The 17,540-nt window shown below is 40.3% G+C and overlaps 1 protein-coding gene across 5 annotated transcripts in view; it reads right to left on the bottom strand.

Moving 5' to 3' along the window:
- Nucleotides 1–17,540, bottom strand: part of LOC137377726 (kelch-like protein 4) — a 415,621-nt gene that overhangs the window by 62,087 nt on the left and 335,994 nt on the right. For all 5 annotated transcript variants that reach the window (XM_068047695.1, XM_068047698.1, XM_068047696.1 and 2 more), the window contains 3 exons: nt 9,848–10,060; nt 8,757–8,943; nt 7,678–7,902 (listed from right to left, as the gene is read on the bottom strand). In XM_068047695.1, the coding sequence (XP_067903796.1) occupies nt 7,678–7,902; nt 8,757–8,943; nt 9,848–10,060 (625 nt within the window). The remainder of the gene's footprint in view (nt 1–7,677; nt 7,903–8,756; nt 8,944–9,847; nt 10,061–17,540) is intronic.

The raw sequence follows: 17,540 nt of genomic DNA, 5'->3' as shown, positions 1-17,540 counted from the left end.
CATCTGTTTATTTTATTCACCATTTTCTAATGTATAACATCTATAATTTTGAATTACATATGGATGTTAAAGATTTGTGGGGTGAAATTGGTCTTTGAGGGTAGCATAAAATGAGCGATCATGAGCTGGTGATGAGTTTTATCCCACATGGACTTGACTTCAATGGAACAGAAAAATCGGACAGGTTGTTTATTATCACTCATTTAGCACTAGCATCAAAGACCAATTTCATTTCCCTATTGCTTTATATATGACTGGGACACGTATAGCACCTTAGATTCATGATCTGCGACTACAGATATAAAATGTCTTTGCTAACACAGAAAATAACAAATATTTTCTTTTATGCTATTCTCATTTTTGACATTTTTATACATTAAAAGCAGAGAGACTAGAGTAATGAATCCATGAAAGATTCATCATACCTTCTCTCGATTTAACAGCTTGACCTTGATTCTATGAAGCGTCTCTTGAGACTAAGTAATTTAAAATATATTCCATTATAATTAGTAATGCAGATATTTTTCATGAAATGACTCTGAGAAGGTTCTAGCTTAAGAATTTCAAGCAAGATTTAAGATGATGCAATGATAACAACTAATATATCTGCAGGTATCGCAATTTAAAAACATTTATCTTTAGTATGCAATATAGACCTGAACTACATAACTTTGGTCTGTAGAACTGTTTTTGCTTCCGTCTTTTTAAATGCACATCAAACTTTTAGAAGATGTAATTGAGCCAGATGATATACACTCTTGTTTCAATAACAGGTTAATTTGCCACTAATAGTCTGGGGAAATCAACTCTGTAATTGGCTGCTTTACAATTGATTTGCTGGTTTATTTCCAATAAGACTAATGTCCACTCAAAGAGTATAATAGTGAAACTTCCTATTGGCTGAGTTAGCAAATGTGCCATGTGGTGTGGTAATGAGGCATACAAATAAGCAAAGTGCCTTGTTTGTGCTATGTTTGCTTTCCATCAGGCTATTGGCAGATGCCATAGTTCTTCACAACCTGATGGATTCAAGATGGGTGCAATTAACAAACTGAAATGTTGAAATTAAACTTCTTTTTTTAATTCTGCTGCCCTCAATGCTCTGTCTATGTCATTATGTATTTTTAGTATTCGTTCATGGGATGTGGGAGCCACAGGCAAGACCAGTATTTAGTGCCCATCACTAATTGCCCTTGTGAAGGTGGTGACAAGCTGCCTTCTTGAATTGCCGCAGTTCATACGGTGTAGGTATACTAACAGTGTTGTTAGGGAGGAAGTTCCAGGCCGATTGACCCAGCAACAGTGAAGGAACAGCGATATCGTTTTGAATCAGAATGGTATATGACTTGGAGGGGAACTTGCAGGTTGTGGTGTGCCCATGTGCCTGCTGCCCTTGTCCTTCTAGGTGGTAGAAGTCATGAGTTTGGAAGGTGCTGTTGAAGGAGCCTTGGCGAGTTGCATCTTGTAAATGGTACACCCTGCTGTCACTGTGCAGAAGTGAATGTTTAAGGTGGTGGAAGGGGTGCCAATCAAGTGTACTGCTTTGTCCTGGTTGATGTCGAGTTGCTTGTGTGTTGTTGGAGCTGCACTCATCCATGCAAATGGGAGTACTGGGGAGGCAAGTGGCTACTAGAAGGTGAGCAAGAGGAGTCTGTTTGTCTTGTTTACTGTGTTACGAACTCAGTTGAATCATTAACTTTAAAACAAGAGATATGAACTCCACAGAACAATTTAAAGAATTACACAATAAGAATTCATGTTTAAGACTTGTAATATAAAAACTTGTCATGCCAATGTGCTTTGTTGAATGATAATTTTCTTTAATCTGCTGACTGGAGATCTGAATTTACATTGTTTAAAGAAATTTGAAAAGGAACAGATAAAAGATGACTTTGTTAGCAGTTTAAGATGGCCACCTAATTTGCAACACTATATCCTACATTGCAAGACTTGTGAGGTGGAGAAGAAATGTCTGCTCATGCCAGCAAGAACCAAGACCCAGGAAGTATAAGGGAACTGCCAGTTCTTTTTAGCAAGAAGAAATACACTGCTAACTACCATGCTTGAATCACTGGGTGACTGTCATGTGACAAGCCCACCACTCACCACCACCACCCCCTCTCTCTTTGTGGTTTTAAGCTGGTGTTCCTCTGCAACAGCAAAGAGAAGCATCTGGATTCTGACCCAAGTGTGGGGATCTCTCTCCGTTCGTCCTGACTGAATAACTGAACTGACTGACTGAATGACCACCTTTGCATACTCCAGCTACAATCAGAAACCCCTTTGAAGGAAATCATCTGCATTGTTGTCTCCAAGAGACCCACCGAGTCAGTCATCTACCTCGTTAAACTAAAAGTCTCAGGATCACCGAATTCAGCTAGAAGCCAGGTGAATCACCAAACTCCTTTTCTTTACGAACTCTAACTTGACCATTCTACCCTTCCCCACTCTATAACCTATTTGTGTGTGTCTGATTATTTTTACTTAGTTCGGCTTAAGTACTATAAAGTTAACCTCTGGCTTTGTTAACTCAAGAAAGCCTGTCTGATTGGTTCTTGTTATGATCATAGCAAGTAATTAATCTGAGCACTTTCTATCTGAATTTTCGTTAATAAGGAGATCTCTGGTAACTCCATTGTTTTTTTTTATCCTGCACAAACCTCAGCTTTCAAATTGGGTTCAAGTCTTAGCAGCCTTTTGCTGTATCTGTGATATGACAGCAGTTGCTCTTTCTCTCCCTCTCTCTTCTGAGACTGTCACTGCTGCTTTTCCTGTCTTCCTTTCTTCCTTACCACCTGTCAGACTTAGGAAAGCCTGTTGAATTTATCAAGAATCAAAAGTCAATAGTCATTTGCCTTTTACAATAGTCAGAGTCCATAAGTCTGGTCACAGCAAAATCACCTGGGCCTTCCTTTGTTTCCAGGTGTTAGCAATTGTGACTTGAATTTGCATTTTCAGAGCCCTTGCTCTCTGTTTACTATCTGAGAGTCTGGAAGAGCAAAACCCAATCCCGACAGGTGTTACAACCTTGCATTCTGTTTTCAAAAGGATTTTTGATCTGGGTTCCTTGTGCTCATGGTAACCAAGATCCATGGCTTGTCTCTAGGCAGAGTTGGTGTGAGGTCACATGTCTTCTCTCAGTCCTTCTTACACTACATTAAAAATCACAGTTTTTAAAGTATAATCATGCTACAAAGTCCAGTCTTCATAACAATGGAATTTCAATTCTTGCAATTGGGAAGAATTTTTTTTGTGACAGCATGACCACATATTTTATGTGTAAGTAAATTTGAATGCACACATATGCCTCAGCACTTTATGGTAAATTGCACTAACATACTCCATAAAATATTCTCCTTCATTATAATAATTGTTAAGTGGAGTCATAAAAGTCATTTGTTCTGTCCTAATGTGCTGCTGATTATATGTTTAAAACCTAACATATGGTTTTGTCCAGTCTACTTATAAACACAGATTCAATGTACATCAAAAAGACAGTTTTAATTTCAATAACAAGTACTGCATTATATTACAACATTTTTTTATGATAAGTCAAATAAATTTATGAATGCTTCTGGCATCTAGCATGGAGCTTCATGCACTAGGAATATATATTGGAAATTTGGATGGGAAAAATGTTTGCAAAATCTTGTAGGGCCCACTGTCCTCCACAGCTGAATTCCTGAGATGCATTGCAGAACATGAAGATTTACGCCAGGATCATAACTTGTAAAATGCACCCTATAGAGGGTATATTTTTGTAAAGTAGTTCATCGCACTTTAGCAATGTGTGAGGGCTGTGAGCACTCCAGATAATAACTAAAAGATACGTCAGAATATCATGACAAATCAGATTTGGAAACATAATGGCCCAGATTTTGTGATTAGTGGTTAACAAACAGTGCTAGCCATTCATTACACTTACACTTGACCACAGATTTTCTGTGGGTTTTTACATAGTAACTTGCTGTGATTAGAAATCCATTTCAACGCAATACTCGCTACAGGGGATCTGCGGTGTGTGAAAGCAGGGCAAGCAACTATGTCATCGCCTTAATTAATCAGGTTGAAGAATCCTTATTGATCTACAGAGTCTATACAGAGAAATTGTAAGTTAGAATACTTAATTCAATGCCAAATCATGTATAGAAAGCAAAATAAAGAGAGAATAAAAGATGGGATTATAAGAGAGATAGAAGAGACAGAAAGAAAAAGTAAAATAATAATTCATTTACATATTTTTATTTTTTTAAATATCCAACAATAATTAAAATCTGAAGTAATGAGACACCATACTTGTAAAAGTTAACATTCAGTGCCAAAGAGGTTGTTTTGTAGTAATTAAGACTGATCACACCGTTAAAAACTGACTTGCATTTGAATGGCAAAGTCCCAACTTTTTCTGGCAAGTTTAGTGGCCCCAAGTGGGTAAGTAAAGCAACTTCACACATTCCATGTATTTCAATGGTGAGTCTCCGGGCGCGATATTGTTACAGCGAAGCTTCTGAAGGACTATGGCAAATCGGACAGCAACTTCCTGCTTTCTGCCTTTAACTACATGTGTGGTGTCTGGAAGTTGCTGTCCAATTTACCCTTTAATAACAGTGAGTGCTGATACATTCACCATTATTTGCACCCCATAATCCAGGCCAATAAAGAGATCAAAAGAGACTCAGTCACTGAGAAGGACAAAATAACATCTATGAAACAAAGCAGTTATACCCTTGCTACAAATTCTGTGCAAAATGCAAGATAAAGGAGGGAAAAAAGAAAACACAGCAGGAAAGGAGCAAAGGGGCAAATTTTTCTTGACAAAGTACTTGCAAACTTTTTACTGTTTGAGAAGACTGGGGGAGGCGGACAATCAAGTCACACACCAATGATGCCAGGTGCAAACGAGGCAATGATGCCTTCTGCCAGATATTTGTTCAACTGCTGCAGTGTCACATTTCATCTTTATATGATTATTACTTAATAATTTGGATGTCCACTATATTCTGAGTTAGCGGCCTTTTAAGCAATAAACTTGCCCACATTGCAACTGCCAGCACAACCTCACCAAAATTAACAGATATGACAAATGGCAGGTTTATGGCAATTATTATCCTCCCCACTATCATTTACTTCTAACCTGACAGAATTATAGGGCTGATTTAATTTCGGGACACCAACACCCGGTGAATTTCTGGGTCTTGGCCTCACTTTACAACAGTGCCTGTTGCCTGATGTGATTTTTGAAAAGCAGACCAATTAATGTCCAGGGTGCACACTCGCCATCCAATTAAGGGAGCTGGCAATGTAGGGAGGGAGAAAGAGAGAGCACCCTCTGAAGAGACTTTCAAAATTTTGATTGTTAAAAAGGCACAGCTGCCAGACTGTCATCCTGGAAAGGCAACCCTTTCACTGGATGGCCAGTGGCTGCAGTTGTGGCCCAATGGCTATAGTGGGTGTGTGGGGGAGGGAGGTTCCCTCGGTGGATGGAGCACTGGTACCATCTCCTGAGGTCTGCCATTGGGAGGCTGCCTGCAACCCTTGGCTGTGTTTTGCCCTCAACGGTGGGGGGAGGCAAGGATGCTGACTGGAAAATTCCAGTTGACTTCTTCTGAGTGGCCTTAATCAGCCATTTAATTGGCCTAATAGGCTACCCACCGCTTGCAGGCTGGTGGCTAGCCCCCTCCCAAATCTCCCAGGACAAAAATAGCCTAGAGGTGGGATCATGGCGAGTGACCAGCACGCTGGCTGGTGATGCAAAATTGCAGGCCCATCTGCCTCCAGTCCCCCCTCTGCAGCCATTTGAAAATTTGTCTCATAGTGGCTGAAGTATCTTCTGCCAACACTTAATTATACTGCATACATTACATTAACAAGGCAATGTTTTGTTTTACAAAAGCAAAATACTGCAGACGCTGGAAATCTGAAACAAAAACAAAAAATGCTGGATATACTCAGCAGATCAGGCAATATCTCTCCACAGATGCATTCTGACCTGCTGAATGTTGTGTTTTAATTTTCCTTAAGGAAAAACAAACATAAAATCTGACCACCTGTTTAATATCAAGTATAATTTGCTTTAAAAAGGAAATTAAAGGATCTTTGTTTATTACATTGAAGCTGCATTCCATCATAACTCTTGCACTCACAAAATGTTGAGCCCTCTGACAAAGAAAATCACTTTATGACAATGAAATTTTAATAAGTTTCTTCTTTGTCAAAGTTTATACAGATCAACCATGATCTAGTTGAATCAAGGGGCTGAATGATTAACTCCAGTTCCTTAAGTTGCTCATTTGTGTTGTGTTAGGCCAAATGTTGGTCACATAGGATAATGTGCCCTGGAAATTCTATTGCTCAGCTTGTGTTTTGGAAACCATGACCATTACAGCTGGTCATCCATGACTACCAGCCAATCTCACAATCCTTGTGCAAACAGATAGTGACTGTTTTTGTAATGAAATACATTGGGATTTTAGCCATGATAATTTCAATCTACAATAAAGTTGAATCACTTCTTATCAGAGATCAGATATTTGGCATACATTTCGCCTTTTACAAGAGCATTGGGCGAGATTTTAACTCATTTAAAACCCATCCACTTCATGGACTTAAAGTTAAAATTGGGCCCATTGTGTAAAACAGCAGTTTCCAAATGGCAGTTCTCAAATTGCTTTTTTTTAAAAAAACTTTCCTTTAGCTGTTTTAATGTTATATTATTGACCTAAACTTCTTATCTCACCTCACCTTACACTGTAGAGAATTGGGATTATAGTTGCTCAAGTTTCTGACTATTAAGAGATTCTAATTCCCAAACTACAGAACAGGCGTTCGACCAGTCTGAGAACATAAGCAGGTCTGTCTAACATCCTGGTGCAGTGGCGGCAGATAGAAGTTATCTTAAGACAGGTTGTTAATGAATCCACAGAGTCTTTTAATAATAAAATAGCAATGCGATAATATAATAATAATGCTGCTGTCAATGCAATTTGCTCACGATACACGGTATCGGTGCCAACAAAAACATTTTTGAAAAGACTACTTTACATACATTAGGCAAAAACAAGATAAAACAATATATAAATAGGAGTATATACTTGTGTAAAGAACAATCTCCCAATTGTGATGAAAATGACACTGGAAAAAAAAACAGCAAGTAGGGCTTGCAGCAGTTGCAGGAGTTCTAGAGGTCCAGGGCAGAGGGACTAGCGGGTGGGGGGCAGCAGGGAATACTGTCTGATCTAAGTCACAGAAATCACCAAAGGCCTTAATGACAAACATATCTCTAAAGTGATCGCACTTTAGTCAGGTGTGAACAGCTGCTTGAATTGCCCAAAATAGCAGCTCCATTTAATACAGTATAAGTGTTGCCTTTTGTAATTGCCATCTATGATAATGGCAAATAGTCAGTACCATTTGCTAAAAACAGGTGGTTATCCGGGAGAAGCAAGCACAGTGTAAGTGGTGGGAATTATACCTCTTATTATGGGATGTTGCATTCAAACAATATTCGAACAACAGTTATTTGCGTCACATTGATGCATACACGTAACTCCAAGATGCTTTGGGAATTTAGGAACAATAAGTAAAACACAGATTTGTGCAATGTTATTTATGCTTCATCATGTCTTATATATTTAATAGATCTAAATATTTGCTTTCAGGACACAAATAGTTATTGCTTACCTAGGCCATGTCTGTGAGTAGACATGGGTGGCATTATGGACCAGACCTTGGCTATAGGGTTGTAGCATTCCACAGTGTTGGATGTCTTTAATCCATCTCTCCCACCAACAACATACAGATTACTGTCAATCACTGCCACACCAAACTGCAGTCGTCTCCCATTCATTGTGCCTACTTGCATCCAGTTGTTTGTCCTGAGATCATATTTTTCTACTGTTGTGGCACCTGTAGAAATACATAATGATATATCAGAAAAATGCTGACAATTTCTGGTTGCAGGGTTGTAAACTTAGAAGGTATAAATTCAGTAGAACTATCAAGCCCAAGCATTCAAAAAATTAAACGACTCTTAACATTGCTAGGGAGTTGCTTGACTTCCAGATGCTCTGTTAACTGCTCCAAAATTGTATTTATTGTCTAAGGTAGTAAATCATACACAAGAATAAAATTATGGATGGATAAAAGACAAGAGAGATTAAGGCTGGTACAGTGAAATGAAATATAGCAACACCATTCTGCAAATGCAAGTGGTGAAATGTGGGTTCTTGCTTGAAATTCCTGCAGACGGTCCTAATCTCAACTGTGGCCCATTGTGGGGGCATAAAATGATAGCCAAAGATTTGACCACAAGAATTGTGGGAAAAAAGGCAAATTGTCCCAAGTCACCATCATGGACTTCCTGGAGGGTGACTAAGGAATAATTTTGGTGGAAACTGGGAGTCCAGTTTCATCCTCTCAAATGAAGAAGGTTCATGGAAACTGCAGAAGGTGATGGAGGAAAAACAAAAAAGCATTTAAAAAGAGTAGGGAGGAGGACTTTGTCCAGATTTCCATTACCCTTTGAAGAAGTGCTTGCTGATTTCACTCCTAACCTGCCAAGCTTTAAATTTTAGATTATGCCCTTCTGTTCTGCATTCTACTAGAGGAAACAACTTCACTATATCTACTCTATAAAATCCCAACATGTGGTAGATAAGCGTAAAGGCTGTCACTGACAAAATCACAAAGAATGGTGCATCTCGTTGCAAGTATGTTGATATTATCGCCAATACATGCTTCAATTGCGTGTTCACTCTTACCCTTGGTAGTATCCATTCCTCCTACTGCATAAAGTGCTCCTACTGTAGACTTTCGGGGTTTGGTTCTGGGACTTTGCATCATGGGTCGTCTCTCTGGCAAGAGATGATACCTCATAGCTTCCATAAGAAGTTTTTGACATTCCAGATCATCAGCAAACATTGGATTGTTTTCCAAATCGGCCAAAAGCTATGAAAAAATCGGATTCATCAGTCCTCATTTGTCCATATAACATCCATTACACTTCAAAAAGTCATGTATTATGAGATAATTCTCTGTGAAATACCCTATAGAAATGCATGTATTATGGTTAATAATTACAATTTTTAACACATTTTTAGAGATGGTCGTATCAGTTTTGGCAATTAAGTAACTAAATGTATGTGATTAAGTCCAGGTGCCCAACATTAACTTCAGTTGATTTTGGGATGGGGGTGGGGGAGGTAACAGCACAAGTCAACAATTCGCTCACTGCCCCTGTAATGAGACCTGGGTGATTTTAAATCCAGCCAGTGAGTTTCCCATCTGTTCTGGTTGGGAAGTCAGCTGGACGTGGTGGAAAATGACACAGCCAAAGGCCCCCTGTCAACACCAGTTGGGCTGTGGAACTGGCTGCATTGCCATCTTGTGGGGATCTTGTGATGGGTAAGAGGAGGGAGAAGTGGCAAGACTGTAGCTGTCTGTGTCTCTTCTGGTCCCGCTCAGGTTATCAAGTTACAGTTGAGTCTGATCTAATGACATCATCAGGATCTAATGTGTATATGTAAAAAAACAGGATTCTGCTGGGTTTGGACTGATATCTTTGCCACCTGCTCAGTAGAGGAGATTAAAGTTGGGAATGTTTGGCTCCAAGTGACTCCAGGGTGGGTAAGTAATTTGGCAAATTTGACTGCCCAACCACCCTGTTTCTGTAGGGTGGGTTTGGTTAAACTTACCCTCAAGTTTCTTCAGAAACAAATGCAAGATGAAGTATTGGTATTGAGACATTGTCATCAGAATATTACATGAAATATTTTAATAAATTGAGGTAGTAGCAAACTCGTATTAAATACGACATGGAAAAGTCTGCAGACCCAACTTGCTATCCATTTACCTGTGGGGAGAGTAAAGGTAGTCTGATGTAAGACAGGAGCATTGCAAGATCCTGTTGTCTCTTCTGTAAATCGTGTTTTACCCACATCATCAAGGCTTGGAATATGGTCTCCTCATCAGGAACATTAATGTCATCACTAGAAAGGAGCTTCTCAATTTCACTGGCAGGGAGCAGAAGAAACTCCTGGTTCTTAATCACTTCCATGAAATGTTCCTGCACAGCAATTCAATGAAACACTGATTGGTGACAGCAAATGTTTTTTTGACATGATGTATTGATAAAATTGTAAAATTCTCTTTATATCCAGAAAACAAAACATAAGTTAGCCACAAAATTCCTGTTTGAGCACAATTATAGGTTTTACTGAGCATTGCTTCAATTTTTAAATGCATGATTTTATTGATTTCCAGAGTTACAACACCAAGTGCACTAAAACAACCTCACAGTGAACCATCCAATGCATGACAAGATCAATCATCATGGAGAATATCAGCTAATAGCACTAAGCAGTGGTCGAAAACTCTGCAGAAGAGCCCAGGGCAACTGTTTACTGTGCAATGGAGGCTATAAGGTTAAGTCAACACAGGTTTAATGATCTGGCAATTGAAATGCTTCATGAGGGAGTGAGAGAGAATTTATGGTAGGGACGGCTACACTCCCCCACCCCCTTGCTCCACCCCCTGCCCCACCCGATCTGCCAAGAAGTGCCGGAGTTCCAGAAATATGGGACAGAATAACTGATAAGTTAAATTCTGTCTCTGGAAATCACAGGTCCGAGAAGGATATAACGAAGTAGATGTAGATCTGAAGAAAGATGCTCAGAGAAGTCAAAAGTGCTTTCATGTGTGATAAGCACCTAGAATCATAAAATGATTATAGCACAGAAGGAGGCCATTTGACCCATCATGTCTCTGCTGGCTCTCTCTGCAAGAGCAAATCACCTAGTCACACTACCGCACCTTTTCCCTGTAGCCCTGCATTTTTTTTTCTCTTCAGATAATGATCCAATTCTCTGTTGAAGGCCTCAATTGAACCTTCCTCCACCACACTCTCAGGCAGTGCATTTCAGTTCCTAACCACTCGCTTCATAAAAAGGTTTTTCCTCATGTCGCCGTTGCTTCTTTTGCCAATCACCTTAAATCGCTGTCCTCTGATTCTGGATCCTTCCGCCAATGGGAACAATTTCTCCCTATACACTCTGTCCGTACCCTCATGATTTTGAACACCTCTATCAAATTTCCTCTTAATCTTCTCTTCTCCAAGGAGAACAGACCCAGCTTCTCCAACCTATCCAAGTAACTGAAGTTCCCCATCCCTGGAACCATTCTCATGAATCTTTTCTGCATCCTCTCTAATATCTTAACATCCTTCCTAAAGCTTGGTGCCCAGAATTGGACACAATACTCCAGTTGAGGCCAAAACAGTGTTTTATACAGGTTTATGATACTCCCTTGTTTGTGTACTCGATGCCGCTATTTACAAAGCCATGATCCTGTATGCTTTATTCACCACTTTCTCAACCTGCCATGCTACCTTCAATGATTTGTGTAGATATACCCCCAGGTCCTTCTGTTCCTGCACCCTTTTAGAATTGTACCCTTTAATTTATATTGCCTCTCCTCATTCTTGCTACCAAAATGAATCACTTCACACTTTTCTGCATTAAATTTCATCTACCACTTGTCCATCCATTCCACCAGACTATGTCCTCTTGAAGTTTATCAATATCCTCCTTATAGCTCATCATGGGAAGATACAGAAGAAAGTCTGCCCAGACACATTTTTTTAATGTTTCTTCTGCTCAACCACACAACCAGCAAGCAGAGTTAACCATTACAGTGCTGACATAAGAAAATCAGCACCGTGAATGATTAGCATGATAGAAATATTTCAGGATGGAAGCATAACAGGAACTCCATTTGCCAACTTGAGAGAGGAGCAGGAATTCTTTAATAGTGTTCACACAAAGAATGGTTGGCACGACACCTGGCATAGGATAAAAAATAGGATCCCATAACTGTTTATAGAATGTTGCTGCCACCGAATGGCTGCCTATTTTTTCTACAGATAATCACTGCACTGTGAAGTGCATTGAGACATTTCAATGTGATGAAGCTTCTTTATAAATCCAGATATCATAACCATCAATATTGTTTTACTTATCCTTGAGAAACATCTGCTTTTGATTTTTTGACAGATTTGATTGAATAGCCAAGTCAATTTGCCAATGGATAAATGAAGATATACACAGAGACAAACATATGGAACAGTTGTTTCAATTTACTGCATTGGATTAGCTATATGTAAGAGTTCAAATGGTAGGCCATAAATCTTGATAATGATCAAAAGCTCTGCTGCATGTTTGTGAGAACCAAACACTGAAATATTTTCATGTGCAATTGGCCTTCACTAGAATTGCTATCAAAAAAGAGGCCAATAATATTTTGAGATTTATTAATTGGAGCATAGTACACAAGAATATAGAAGTATTGATATATTTCTACGAAAGATTGGTTAGGGCAACAGTTGGAATTGTTTTCTATTTGTTTATGGGATGTGAGTGTTGCTGGCAAGGCCACCATTTATTGCCCGTCCCTAATTGCCCTTGAGAAGGTGGTGGTGAGCCGCCTTCTTGAACCACTGCAAAAAATGTAGTGTAGTGTAGATACACCCACAGTGCTGTTGGGGATGGAGGTCCAGAATTTTGGATCCAGTGACAGTGAAGGAACAACGATATAGTTCCAAGTCATGATAGTGTGTGACTTGGAGGGGAACTTACAGGTGGTGGTGTTCCCATGCATCTGCTGCCCTCGGTCCTCTAGGTTGTAGAGGTCAAGACTTTGGAATGTGCTATCAAAGGAGCCTTGGTGAGTTGCTGCAGTGCATCTTGTAGATGGTACACACTGCTGCCACTGTGCACTGGTGGTGGAGGGTGTAAATGTTTAAGGTGGTGAATGGGGTGCCCATCAAGTGGACTGCTTTGTCCTGGATGGTGTTGAGCTTCTTGTGTGCTGTTGGAGCTGCACCCATCCAGGCAAGGGGACAGTATTCCATCACGCTCCTGACTTGTGCCTTGTAGATGGTGGGCAAGCTTTGAAGAGTCAGGAGGTGAGTTACTCGACAGAGCCTGCTCTTGTAGCCATAATATTTGTATGGCTGATCGAGTTAAGTTTCTGGTCAATGGTAACCCCCCCAGAATGTTGATGGTGAGGGAATTCAGCGATGGTAATGCCAATGAACATCAAGGGGAGATGGTTAGATTCTCTCTTGTTGGAGATGGTCATTGCCTGGCTCTTGAGCAGCATGAATTTTACTTGCCACTTAACAGCCCAAGCCTGAACATTGTCCAGGTCATGCTACATTCAGGGACAGTATAATGCTTCAGTATCTGAGGAGTTGCGAATGGTACTGAACACTGTGCACTCATCAGGTAATATCCCCACTTCTGACCTTATGTTTGGGAGAAGGTCATTGTTGAAGCAGCTGAAGATGGTTAGGCCTAGGACACTACCATGAGGAATTCCTGCAGTGATGTCCAGGGGTTGAGATGGTTGACATCTAACAACCACAACCGTCTTCCTTTGTGCTACGTATGACTCCAACCAGTGGCAAATTTTCCCTCGATTCCCGCTAACTTCAATTTTACTAGGGCTCCTTGATGCCACATTCATTCAAATCCTGCTTTGATGTCAAGGGCAGTCACTCTCACCTCACCTTTGGAATTCAGATCTTTTGTCCATCTTTGGATCAAGGCTGTAATGAGGTCTGGAGTTGAGTGACCCTGGTGGAACCCAAATTGAGCATCAATAAGCAGGTTATAGCTGAGTAAGTTTTGCTTGATAGCACTGTAGACGGCACCTTCCATCACTTTGCTGATGATTGAGAGTAGACTGATGGAGCGGTAATTGGCCAGATTGGATTTGTCCTGCTTCTTATGGACAGGACATACCTGGGCAATTTTCTGCAATGTGCGTTAGATGCCGGTGTTGTAGCTCTACTGGAACAGCTTGACTGGGGATGTGGCTAGTTAAGGAGAACAAGTCTTCAGTACTACAGCCAGGATGTTGTCAGGACCCATAGCCTTTGCTGTATCCAGTGCCTTCAGCCGTTTCTTGACATCACATGGAGTGAATCGAATTGTCTGAGAATTGGCATCTATGATCCTCGAGACCTGAGGAGGAGACCAAGATGGATAGTTCACTCGGCATTTCTGGCTGAAGATGGTTGCAAATGCTTCAGCCTTTTGACATGCTGAGCTCCTCCATCGTTGAGGATGGGGATGTTTGTGGAACCACCTTCTCCTGTTAGTTGTTTGATTGTCCACCACCATTTAAGACTGAATGTGGCAGAACTGCAGATCTTTGATCTGATCTGTTGGTTTTGGGATGGCTTAGCTGTGTCTGAAGCATGCTGCTTCCATTGTTTAGCATGCATGTAGTCCCATGATCTAGCTTCACCAAGTTGGCACCTCATTTTTAGATATGCCTGGTGCTGATCCTGGCATGCTTTCCTGCACTCTTCATTGATTTAGGGTTGATTCCTTGGCTTGTGTTAATAGTAGAGGGAGGGATATGCAAGGCGTAAGGTTACAGATTGTGGTTGAATTCAATTCTGCTGCTGCTGATGGCCCACAGCACCTCATGGCTGCCCAGTTTTGAGCTGCCAGATCTGTTCTGAATCTATCCCACTTATCACAATGTTAGTGTCACACAACACAATGGAGGGTGTCCTCAATGTGAAGATAGGACTTGGTCTCCACAAGGACTTCATAGTGATCGCTCCTACCAATACTGTCATAGACAGATACATATGCAATTGACAAGTTGATGAGGATTAAGTCAAGTAGGTTTTTTCCCTCTTATTGGTTGTCGCACTTCATGCTGTAGGCCCAGTCTGTCAGATATGTTCTTCAGGCCTCAGCCAGCTCAGTCAGTTGTGGTACTAGCAAGCCAGTCTGAATGATGGACATTGAGGTCACCCACCCAGAGTAAATTCTGTGCTTTTGGCTGCACTCAGTTTTTCTTCCAAGTGGTGGGCAACAGGGAGAAGCACTGATTTATCAGCTGAGGGAGGGCAGTTGGTGGTAATTGTTAATCTATTAATTGTGTGTGAATGGTTTGATTATATACAGGTGAAGGGTATTAATTGGGGTTTTAGTTGAGCACTTGTAAGCAGATGCTCACTGGAACTGTGGTGGTTTTGAGTGAGGAGCTACATGTTTGTAATCCTTTTATTCTGCATAATAAATGTGAAACGAAATAAATATAAGCTCCAGCATTATCTTTCCATAACAAGCTTTCTGGAATTTAACTGTAATTAACAGGAGGTTTCTTTGCCCATGTTGGATCTGCTATGAGACTTCATGGGGTCCAGAGACAATATTAAAGACTCCCTCCTGACTGTATAGCAGTTTGCCACCGCCCCCGGTCTGTCCTGTTGGTGGAACATGACATACCAAGGGATGGTGATGGAGTCTGAGACACTAGCTGTAAAGTATGATTTAGTGAGTATGACTATGTCAGGCTGTTACTTGACTAGTCTGTCGGACAGCACTCCCAATTTTGGCACAAGTCCCCAGATGTTAGTAAGGAGGACTTTGCAGAGTCAACTAGGTCATTTCTGATGCCTCGATGAATACCAGGAGGTCTGTCATGTTTTATTCTTCTTTGATTTTTCTGTAGCAGTTTGCAACTGAATGGTTTGCTAGGCCATTTCAGAGGGCAGTTAAGAGTCAACCACATTGCTGGGTGTCTGAAGCCACATATAGGGCAGAATCGCTAAGGCAGGCAGCTTTCCTTCCCTGCAGCATATTAATGAATCAGATGCATTTTTATGACAATCCAGTAGTTTCATAGTCATCATCACTGAGACTAGTATAGATCAAGAAATAATGGGGGCTTGTAAGAAAGGTATTACAATAATCATGGGTGTTTTTAATCTTCATATCGATTGGACAAATCAAATTTGCGAAGGTGGCTTTGAGGATGAGTTCATAGAGTGCATTCAGGACAGTTTCTTCGAACAAAACTTTCTGCAACCAACCAGGGAAAATGTTATTTTCGACCTTGTAATGTGTAATGAAACAGGATTACTTAACGATCTCATAGCAAAGGATCCTCTCAGCAAGAGTGATCATAACATGATAGAATTTCACATTCAATTGAGGGTGAGAAACTTGGGCCTGAAACTAGTGTCTTGAACTTAAATAAAGGAAATTACAAAGGTATGAGGACAGAGTTGGCTCCAATGGACTGGGAAAATAGGTTTAAAGATAACATGTTAGATGAGCAGTGGCAAGCATTTAAGGAGATATTCCATAATTATCAACAAAGTTATATTATATTGAGAAAGAAAGACTCTATGAAAAGGATGCACCATCTGTGGCTAAGGAAGTTAAGGAAGGTATCAAATTGAACTAAAAGGCGTACAATCATGTGAAGATTAGTCATAGGTCAGAAGATTGGGAAAATTTTAGAAACCAGCAGAGGATAACTTAAATAAAAAGGGAGAAATTAGAACATGAGAGTAAACTAGCAAGAAATATAAAAACAGACAGTAAGAGCTTCTACAAGTATATAAAAAGGAAGAGAGTAGCTAAAGTTGTCCCTTAGAAGATGAGAGTGGGTAATAATGGGAAACAAGGAAATGGCAGAGACTTTGAACTATTTTGTATTTGTCTTCATGGAACAAGACACACAAAAAAATCCCAAGAATAGTAGAAAATCCAGGGGCAAAAGGGAAGGAGGAACTTAAAACAATCACTATTACTAGAGAAAAGGTATTAGGAAAAGTAATGCAACTAAAGACTGACAAAGTTCCCTGGACCTGATGGCCTGCATTCTAGGGTCTTAAAAGAAGTGGCTGCAGAGATAGTGATGCATTGGTAGCAACCTTCCAAAATTCCCTAGATTCTGGAAAAGTCCCAACAGATTGGAAAACCACTAATGTAACACCTCTATTCAAGAAAAGAGGGAGACAGAAAGCAGGAAACCATAGGCCTGTCATTGAGAAAATGCTGAAATCCGTTATTAAGGATGAGAGGCTTTTCTTAAGAGGAAAGGTTGAGCAGGTTGGGCCTATACTCATTGGAGTTTAGAAGACTGAAAGGTGATCTTATTGAAACATATAATATTCTGAGGAGAATAAGAGCAAAATACTGTGGATGCTGGAACTCTGAAATGAGAACAGAATGTGTCGGAAATACTCAGTAGGTCTGGCAGCATCTGTGTAGAGAGAATCATAGTTAATGTTTCATCAGAACTGTCAAAAGTCAGAAATGTTCATCTGTGAGCAAGTGAAGGGGGTGGGAGCACGTGGGGAAGAGGAACAAAAGGAAAGGTGTGTGATGGGATGGAGGGCAGGAGAGGTTAAATGACAAGGATGTCATGGAACAGAAGACAAATGGAGTGCTAAATAGTTGTAGTAAAAGACAAAGCATTTGTCCAGAGAGAGTGCTAACAGCAGAATAATGAATAACTCTGTCCGAAAGCAAAAACATGAAAAACCGTTTTAAGACTAGCACATGGCTAATAAATAAATAAAAATTAGCATAAAAGATAGATAAATAAACAATGGGGCTTATGGTCTGATATTGTTGAACTCAATATTGTGTTCAGAAGGCTGTAGAGTGCCTAATTGGAAGATAAGGTGTTGTTCCTCGAACTAGCGTTGGGCTTCACTGGAATATTGCAGC

This window comes from Heterodontus francisci, chromosome 15, assembly GCF_036365525.1.
Source record: "Heterodontus francisci isolate sHetFra1 chromosome 15, sHetFra1.hap1, whole genome shotgun sequence".
In the NCBI taxonomy this organism is placed as follows: Eukaryota; Metazoa; Chordata; class Chondrichthyes; order Heterodontiformes; family Heterodontidae; genus Heterodontus; species Heterodontus francisci.
This window is presented reverse-complemented; position numbering and strand designations above follow the sequence as displayed.